Below are 9498 nucleotides of genomic sequence, written 5' to 3' on the forward strand. Positions count from 1 at the left end.
TTTTCAAGACGAATTTGAACCAAAAAAGGTAAAAGTAATTTATACTTGATATGTGGACAGCAAATATTATTTTTGGTAATTTTATAAAAAAGGTAAAATATTCAATTTTATTTTCAAGCATATTTGCATGTTATACAAATTTAAACTAGAAAGAAATGAGACAAGGAACACACTTAAACTATTACTTGAGCCAACTGAACACGCCCAAACGAAACGATAGAAGAAGAAACGTCTGTCATCGCAGTCATGTGTAAATAAGAGGAAATCCACTGATTGATTGATGAAGATTGACGCGTTTTCGGAATAAATAGCGGTAGAATTTGTTTAAACTCCAGTCATAAAATTCACTTTTGACCTTTTCATTATATACAAGTCAATGTATGTATTCGTGTAGCTGCATTTGTTCACCACCAACTGCATATACGTAAGTGGGATTGCCATCATCCATGTGCAGTAATGTTTCCTCCGCTATATGTTCTGTAACTCCCTCATTATCCTCCATAATCTCATCCTTTTCGTATTGAGTTGAAACTACAGGCTCCGTAGCATTAACATCTGTTTTAACATTTTGTTGACGTCCTAAATTTCCAAGGCAACCTTCAAAAAGTATTTCAGCAATCGCTTTGCGTGCATAAATTCTTTGCTCCTGGGACATTTCTTCATACTGTATTGCCCACGATTTGGCTAATATCTCTGTAGATTCACTAATAGCAAGACCTGATCGAGATGATTGCACCGCACGTCCTCTCGCCTCTTCTTTAATTATACCAGTTAAAGGTGTCTTTCTGACTTGTCTAGTTGTTAGCAGTTGCTGTGACAGTTCTGGTGGCGTAGATGCTATGGATTCAGCCGTTACAGTCTTACTACAGTCTTCAACAGTTTTTACGTCTAACATATCGTCCGCAGTATGCGATGAATCATCAATGTTGATAATTTCATGATAGTCGTCGGTGTCTGCATCTCCAACCGTTTTGCTGTCATCATCATCTGGCGCTGTTATTATGTTGTTATGCTGTTGCTTTTGGTTGGGAAATGTAAGTGTACGAAATTGATTTTGAAATTGCTGCTGAAACGAATTCTCATCTAAATACTGAACTGCCTCTAAGTGCTCCTCTGTTTCGTTACCGTTGTCAGATGCATATTCGTATTTGTTAAGCTGCATTTTGTATTCGCTGCAACTGTCTTGTGAAGTGTGTGGTGATTCCAAAAGCTGCGACCTTACTTTCTCAATATCCGAATGTGATCTCGCCATCCGCCGCTGCTATGCATAAATGACAAAAACATACATATAATTTCACAAATCTAAAATGTCTGCAAACAAATTACATATTTTTAGATGTCTCACAAACTTACCAAGATTTTCTTCTCACTACTCGGCACACGTTTTCGCTCTTTACGAAACTCTTGGCTCTGCAAAAAGTCGAGCATGTGAAAGTACCAGAGTGAGGTGTTATACCGTTTGCCCATTTGATTGCTCGCTTTAATGCGTGTGCATTCACGTCGGTAATTGGTACGAAATATGTTGATTTTGCGCAAAACATCTTCCCGGCATGCATGCGGATCAATTTCGCGCATTTTCATCACCAACATCTCATAGCCGTGTGTCTTACTCTGTCGATCTTTATACAACGGATTACTTAGGTCCCACAGCGCTGGCAAACTCTCGTATAGCGCAAAAAACTCCGTCCAAAAAGCGCGCTTATCAATTGTGTGTGCATGCGGACGGGCATTCGCCATTTTGTTGCTTGCACCGGAATTGTGTATGAATGTATGTAAACGGCAACGCAACAATTTCAAAACACCGTGAATCACCGATAACGGCAGCGAAACGTAACTTCAATCACACTACTTGGCTTGTCCGGTCGGCTTGATTGCTCGACATCAACTGAATCAAGCATATTTTTTTCACTCTCCCGCTCTTCGATTGCTTGATTTGATTTTCCGTTTTACTGTTCTCTGTTTTTATTTTCATGTGCGTCAGCAGCGCTGCTTAGCTGCTCTTAACAAGTGTACACATGTTTGTTTAGAAGTGTGTGCAGTACCGAAAATAGGTTTCTGTAAACTGAATGTATGTTTTTATATTTCTACTAATCGAAAACGAGGGACTTTTACGGAAGCTGAGGCTTGCTTTTTTAAAGTTTGATGATTTTCGAATCTTTTCTGTGATAATCGGGTTTTATGTGCTCTGTTTTATTTTTTAAGCGACCTTAAACTTAAATAGCAAAATAAATAATTTGATTATCGATGTAAAAATATTTGCCGAAAGCTTCCACCTAAGCATAAATACACCAAATAGTGCTTATTGTTGTTGTAATAGCGGCAGAAAACATTCCTGAAGTTATGACATGGAATGCTGCTAAGTTGACAAAATTTGAGTCCGTTCCGGTTACTTTGACCTTTCTGTCGTGGGAACGAACTAAAAAAAAACACAAAATAGTATATTTTACATTAACTCTCTCCTAGGTGAGTTTAGAGTAGCTGAGATCTTCAAATATGACATTCATTTAATCGTATTAATATGTACATAATATATGTATGTTTGTATATACATATGTACATATGTATGTATGTCTATATAAATAACTATATTTCAATTTCATTATTTTATGCCCAAATTTTGTGCCCCTCTGCCAGTACGTTGATGCGCTACCGTTGAATGGCCTTCAAAACAGCATTTCGCGAATGGCAGGACTAGACAGTGTTAATTAACACAAAATCTAAAGTAACTATTTTACACCAAAGTAAGTTTTCTTAATTCAACAGGTTTTTTTTTTTATTTAATGAATTTTTATGCTCTTCAGGATCTTTAGCAACTCATTTATTGTTTATTAACATACTTTTTAATACCTTAATCCAAAACAAAGCAAAGAACATTTATGAAGTGAGAGCAGTACTCGAAAGGCTCTGCTTGAGGAAGCAGCGCAGTTTCGTCATATGTGTTATACAAACATATGCATATACAAGTAGGGAGTATAGCAGAGCCGCGTGTTGAAAAGAGAGTTGAGAGCCAAGGTTACCTGGTTTTCACCCTGCTAATACAAGTCCATCCAGGTTTGTTTATTAACACATTGCGTTATTTTCAAACAGTCGACGTCGTAGTAATAACAAAAACAACAAACAAAAGTGTCAAATCGGAAACCTTACAAGAGAGGTAGAAAAGGAATTATTAGCGGGATGAAGTTATCATAATGAAACTCACAAAGAATAACCAGGATAGCATGTGCACTTTTCAATTATAGCAAAGCATTTGCTAGTTTTGCGCGACCTCAAATGACACAGGCGCTGCTGTCTGAACTGGGAAGGCCTAACGCTTAGATTTACGGTATGTAAATTCCGAATATGCAATTAAACACATGCTTATACACATATGTATGTATGTATGTTTGTATGTAGAAATAAACATGTGCAGCAGCATATGAATGCCTGCTCATATGTGCGTTGTTCCGACGAAGCTTGCATTGGGACCGCATATTTGGTGTTGCCCAGAGACACGGCTACGAGGCCACATCTCACGCAGCAACTGCGTAACGCACTCGATATATAGCGAAATTCTGTTTTGTGATTACGTCCATAATTTTGTATTTTTGCACGCTTGTTCGGTCGTTCGCTTGGCTGGTGCGCCCGGTCGAGCTCTGTACCCGAGGCTTGGACTCACTCAGCTGTCTCTTTCATTATACACTTCACTGGCCTTGCTTTATCGACGTGTTGGTGCCGCTCTTCGGTGACGACGCCACACATCTATTATGTGCTACGAGTTTCGCGTTGTGGAGCTTGTTCGGTCTGTTTTCTGGTGTATGACACTCAGTCGCTCGTCGGGTTCCCTGTAAATTTCACGTGTTTGGTCTGGTTTTGCAACAGTTTGCCGGTTTTTTGCTTTTAGCTTGTGTTGTTATTGTTGTGTGCTTTGCATTTATATTTTTTATTATCGCGCGTGTTTGTGACTTTGCATTTGCTTTTGCGCTCGTCAGACGACCAGACGGTAAGCACACATACGCACATATACATATGTATATGTATGTGCGTATGCTTGTGTACTCGCAATAAATTTCCACTTTGAAAAGTTGTGGAGGTAGCGAGAGCACTTTTACGTCGTTTTTGTTATTAGTGTTGTTGTTGTGTCGGCTTTATTTGATTTCATTTCGATTTTGTTCTTTTAAAGACAGACGAGCTCTAGCTAGAGTGTTGGAGTTTGGAAGAAGTACAATTGCGGACCTGCCCTTCTGCCTATGGGTTGACAGTTTGGAAAGAGGATATGAAAAATGTAAGTACTCAGAGCCGGTATTAATTTCTCTCTTAATCATTCGTAATTGCATTTAATCGCTTTAATACAATGAGCATGAAGTTACTTGAAGAGGTGTTTGTTTTGAGGCTCTGGGTCGTAAATTATTATCGTATGTACTTATTCAAACAGTCGATACATACATACATACATACAGGTATTTGTATAAGCTTTACGCTGAAATCTCAAAGTTCAAATCTCAGTTCATAAAAGTATTATAACCTAACTATTAAATAAGAACAGTGGTCCAGGCTTCGTACCAAAGTGGAATTGATAGACGGTATATGAGGGTCTAAAATTATGTAAATGGTAGTATAGTTAGTAAAACACCAACGTAAAAAATTAATACCGAGTCATTTGTATTTGGCACTCGCCTAAAATATTGAATATTCGGAAACTATGAAAGGAACAGAGCAAGATATCACTTCCATTTTCCTATATATACAAAAAGCAACCAGACATACATATGTACATATTTATAAATTTATTTGCAAAATGTCACGTGGCACAAATCTGAACGAAGATGATCGAAAAAATTTTCATTATTTGATGGTGAAGGGAAATCTTTTCGCAAAATATCAAAGCAAAAGATCATCTGCAAAATATCGACGTATCGTAAGGGCAAAAAGTGTGAAAACTTGAGTAAAAAATAATTACCGTTGACAAGCTTAATGTTTCCCAGAGTGGGACGACGAGTTTTAGGACAATCAGCTGATATTGAAACGAGTCAAATAGGGATGTGTTATTGGATTGTTTGCAGTCTCTTAATCAGATTTATGTTAGTTTATGCTATATTATATAAAATATGTTATTATCAAACAAATTATGTACATATTTATTCGCATGTACATAGTCCCATTACATTGAAATTTTTCGTTTCATCAACATTTTTTTCATTATACTTTTAATTTTTTGTTGTAGATGGAAGAATCATCAGCTGTAAGAACATATTTTCTAAAGGAAAGACAAAATAAAAGTTATAATGTTGACAAATTAATTGAGGAACAAATGCCTGTCAGAAAGTTAATGAAGAAATCGGTGCCCTCTAAGCAAACAAAACCGGTCTTCCATAATCAATACACTGTAAGATTTCTTAAAAAGTTTACTAACTATTATTACTGCTGCATATTTAAAAATTATACAGTATTCTAAAATACCGGTCAAATTGAATACATACTCATTTAAGGGGTTAGACTAGTCCAGAGCGCTGAGAAAACGTCGAATGTTGCCAAATTATTCTGGGAACACGGAGAAGTCGAATTTCTCTCTTTGAGGCTCCATCAAGGGGTTCATGGCTTTCCTCAGATAAAACAACATTTTTCCAACAATTTTTTTATCATAAAAAATTAAATATTTTATAAGAATTTTGATTGTTACAAGCATGCATACATTATTAACAAAGAAGTTCTGAAACTTTGGAAAAATATTTTTAACTCGGCCATTGCGACGACATCTCCATTGACGCCTCGGAAAGAAGATGCGCCCCCGTTGGCGGGACAACTCCTTACAGGATCATGTAAAGTGAAAAAATGTTTTAGTTAAAACTTTAACTTAGAACTTGGGCGAAGAAAAAAAATGAAAATTGAATTTTTGGCATACATTTTTACAAAAGAATTAAAATTTCAGTCAAAATTTCGTGTAATTTTTATTCAAATCCTTCATCCAAGTCCTTAAGAATTGTGTGTCAGAGACCTGTGTAAAATTTTCTTGGGGATCTGTTCGAGTAGTTCTCGAGAAATCTTGCCAACCGACTTCAAAAACACAGTATTTACACAGTACTGATATTTAATAACAATAAAAACAAATCGATTTTTTAAAAGTCGTAAACCCATGTTAAACCCATCTTGACTGAATACCAACTATTGAAGCTGCAATTTGAAATTTTAAAACCTGGACGCTACATTAGATTGGAGAGGGAACAAAATTCTATAATAGTTTGAATAATATTTTTAGAAGCCTAGCTTTCTTTTAAGGCTTATTGCAAAAAACTTGATTTTTATAAAATCTTCGACTGGCCTAACCCCTGAAAATACTGGTAATTTAAATATGCACCTTTCATACAAATTGAGTGAGTTTTTTTTTATATTTTATTTTATTAAAGCTTACATAATAAACAAATTATTAAATAAACTAAAGTACGCAGCGCTAGCATCATAGGCTTTCGGCTGAGTTTTTTGAGTGAGTTATTTATGAGTGTTTTAAAAAAAAAAAAAACAAATTAAATTACTAACAGCGAATATTTTCTGAAAATGGCATAACTCAAAATTGTTTGCTTTTGAAAAAAATTATATAAATAGCACAAAAATTTTAGTTTTCGTAACTTTTTTTTTTAATTTTTCGAACCAACTGAAAGTTTGCCACTAGAATTTCATTTAAAGCATACACTCATACAATTTAAACACGCACACTATGCAATATATGAGCATTAAATATTTAACTGATATCCAATAATTTCCACCTTCCAGCCCACACGCTATGAACGCGAACGCGCCACAATGAAGAACAAGCCGCGCAAGGTGCTCAATCTGGAGGAGCGCGTGCTGGCCATACGCCTGTACCAAGAGAAGCCAGTCTACCAGCGTGTGGCTTCGATCTTCAAGTGCAGTTGGGAGCAAGTACGCAATGTAATCGCCAATCGCGACGATATACTGCGCTATTATGGCGAATGTCAGACTGTGACGCACAAGGACACGCCACAATATGCGCGCAACAAGAAAATCAACTTTCTCGGCAATGTCACATACGAGTTTGTGCGACGCGCCCACTACCACCGCAGCGCGACGCTCAACGATGAGACTTTGCGACAGCGTGCGCTCAAACTACGCGACATCCTGCAGATCGAACAGTTTCATCCGAATAAGGCATGGTTGGCCGATTTCAAGAAGGTCTACAATGTGGAGTGGCAAAATTTGGACGCGCTAATTATATGCGGTGTACCGCCGCGTTCGCTAGACAACAAGGATTTGATCGAATACTGTACGCGTATGGTGTCGAAAGCACAGTCGCTGATAGGTAAAATGCCCAAACCGCTGTCAAAGAAAGAGAGTTCGCAACTCTACCATACGGATGATGCGGAGTATGAGTCAGCCAGTAGTGGTGGCGACGTTGATGTTGGTGTTGGTGTTGAGGGTAGTTTCGATGACAACGCATCCGATTCGATGTACGCTGAGCAATACGATGATGTGCCTGTGGTGAATGAAATTGACGATTTTTCCGGCACTTATTTAGACACACCCGACAACGATGATGAGGGCTTTAATGGTTTTGAGTTAGAGCCATCAGGCGCCAACAACACTGTGGAAACAGCAACATACGATTTACCACGTACCAGCGTAAGTCACGAGGCTGCGGCGCCCACAGAAATAACAGCGGAACCCGCTTTGCTAGCCGAAGTACAGATTAAGCAGGAGCGACGCAGTCGCAGTCGGAGCCGCAGTCCGCCATTGCTATCGCCATTGACCGTGACAAGTGGCACGAGCACGAGCGCCACGACAGCGGGTGGTGGTGGTGGTGTTGCTGGTGTTAAACGCAAGCACTCACCTACAACAACAACTAACACAAGAACAAATAGTGTCGAGTCAAATAGCAAGCGTTTGAAAACAGACGCGGTGACCACTTATGCGGAGGCATTGCGCAATTTGTGCCCTTTAGAGGACTTCGCGACACAGCAAGAGGACTTTCAGGCCATAAACTTGCTAATGCAATTGGCGCGCGTCTTTGAGAAGGGCGCCAAACGTAACGCAGCACAAAGGCGCATTCATAATTCGTAATTAAGACATTTGACATGATAAAGAAGTTATAATAAAAATGTATGTAAGCAGATTTAAGCGTACAAGCGTATGTAAATATGTTAGTTTGAGACTCTCTCTGTAGTTATAGTGTGGATTAAGTGATGCATAATAAGTTAATGTACAATAAAAATACAAATTAATTAGGCCACAATTAACCGAAATATTATATAATTTGTGTAAGATTAAGCGCAGCTGAATAAATTTAAAGTTTACTATATGTACTAAAAGCATTTTGTATTTTTTTCATTGTAAAGCGCCAACCAACTCTCTTATATGTGCTCTTCGCCTGAGCGTAATTAGCAGCGCGCTGTAATCTCACAATTTCTACGGATCGCTGGCGGTTCTTATCAGCGCCGACACGTTTATGAATTTACAAAATTTTACAATTTGCTGCGCTGGACACGATTGTGGCCGCAGTAACAAAGGTAATAAGTAAATACAAATACAAAAACAACATTTATTGACTCACAAAAGTTGGGTCGCAGCTTGGCGTGTTTGCATGCTTGTTCTAAATATAATTGCCAGCTTTTTTGCAATAATGCAATGTAGTCACGATGGCCGCCACGCTGAGAGGCCAATTGCAGCGCTGAGAGCGCGTTCTTTAAGGCGGGGAGAGCGAATGTGCGCATTACTGCGTATGTAAATGTACTATATAGTAATAGTACTGTGCATATATTTACATATATCTACGAAGCAATTTACTGTTCATATACATACAAATGTATGTATGTATGTAAATGAACTAGTCATCGCTGGCAGACGCTTTAACTCAGTAGGCAGACATGCGCATTGGCGGTCAGGTCAACGCTAGTAGGAGATGTTGCTGATGTGCACACGTATTCCTATATATGCACTTATTATATATGTATGTACATTACATATTTAGCATACAGACGTGTAATGGACGTTTGTTTAGGTAATTGATTTTAGAGCTATATTTTCTGCTTGTGTGTCCGTGAGTAAAGTTCTAAAGAGTAGCATATTTATTGAGAAACGTGCAAACCCGAATATTTCGGCTGCACCGAAGCTATAACATGCATTTTTGTAGCAAAACGAGAATAAATTTTAATTATTTGTCTAAATTTTGTAGATGCGATCTGAACAATTTGTTTGGAGATTGTAGCTCTGTCTTGAACAAAAATCTATGCTAATTTTATGTTGGCATTTTGTTAAATAAAACATTTTTTCCATAAATTTTTACTTTCCTCACTTTCTCTTTTTTGATCGGTCTGTTTGTGTGGCAGTATGTGCTGCATAGGTCCGACATCGACGGTTCTGACAAATGAGCAACTTCTTGAGGGAAAATAAGCTGATATCAAAAAAACTTTTCGTCTTGCCCTCGTTCGTTTGCTTTGCTTCCTTGTCCAGTCTGGAGAAAGCAGAACTAACGGCGCGGGTGTTGAGGCCGATGATATCAATATCGGAGAG

The 9498-nt window shown here is 38.0% G+C and overlaps 2 protein-coding genes across 7 annotated transcripts; one reads left to right on the forward strand and one right to left on the reverse strand.

Moving 5' to 3' along the window:
* Positions 1 to 361: 361 nt before the first annotated feature.
* LOC108967459 lies at positions 362 to 2005 on the reverse strand. Of its 2 annotated transcripts, none has more exons than XM_018930892.1 (2): positions 1354 to 2005; positions 362 to 1258 (listed from the first exon to the last, which is right to left on the reverse strand). In XM_018930892.1, exons 1-2 carry the CDS (start codon positions 1735 to 1737, stop codon positions 374 to 376), a joined length of 1269 nt encoding a protein of 422 aa, XP_018786437.1. In that variant the 5' UTR covers positions 1738 to 2005; the 3' UTR covers positions 362 to 373. The 2 variants fall into 2 exon arrangements, with proteins under 2 accessions (XP_018786437.1, XP_018786428.1); XM_018930883.1 differs by having other exon boundaries at positions 362 to 1261.
* A 373-nt stretch (positions 2006 to 2378) lies between these two features.
* Positions 2379 to 8258, forward strand: LOC108967435. Of its 5 annotated transcripts, none has more exons than XM_018930847.1 (6): positions 2379 to 2463; positions 2635 to 2741; positions 2802 to 3322; positions 4160 to 4261; positions 5201 to 5362; positions 6745 to 8258. In XM_018930847.1, the coding sequence occupies exons 4-6, from the start codon at positions 4253 to 4255 to the stop codon at positions 8047 to 8049; spliced, it is 1476 nt and encodes a 491-aa protein (XP_018786392.1). In that variant the 5' UTR covers positions 2379 to 2463; positions 2635 to 2741; positions 2802 to 3322; positions 4160 to 4252; the 3' UTR covers positions 8050 to 8258. The 5 variants fall into 5 exon arrangements, with proteins under 5 accessions (XP_018786392.1, XP_018786401.1, XP_018786382.1 ...); XM_018930856.1 differs by having other exon boundaries at positions 4164 to 4261; XM_018930837.1 differs by lacking the exons at positions 2379 to 2463; positions 2635 to 2741; positions 2802 to 3322 and adding an exon at positions 3458 to 3979.
* The last annotated feature ends 1240 nt before the right edge of the window (positions 8259 to 9498 follow it).

Source organism: Bactrocera latifrons, unplaced genomic scaffold (genome assembly GCF_001853355.1).
Source record: "Bactrocera latifrons isolate USDA-ARS-PBARC rearing strain unplaced genomic scaffold, ASM185335v1 scaffold_100, whole genome shotgun sequence".
In the NCBI taxonomy this organism is placed as follows: Eukaryota; Metazoa; Arthropoda; class Insecta; order Diptera; family Tephritidae; genus Bactrocera; species Bactrocera latifrons.

Excerpts from the sequence above, each read along its gene's own strand:
- LOC108967435 (XM_018930847.1), top strand. Across the intron at positions 5,363-6,744 it reads TCTTCCATAATCAATACACT|CCCACACGCTATGAACGCGA; the intron begins GTAAGATTTCTT and ends TCCACCTTCCAG.
- LOC108967459 (XM_018930883.1), bottom strand. The coding sequence starts at position 1,737 with ATGGCGAATGCCCGTCCGCATGCACACACAATTGATAAGCGCGCTTTT. Across the intron at positions 1,262-1,353 it reads GTAGTGAGAAGAAAATCTTG|CAGCGGCGGATGGCGAGATC; the intron begins GTAAGTTTGTGA and ends ATTTATGCATAG.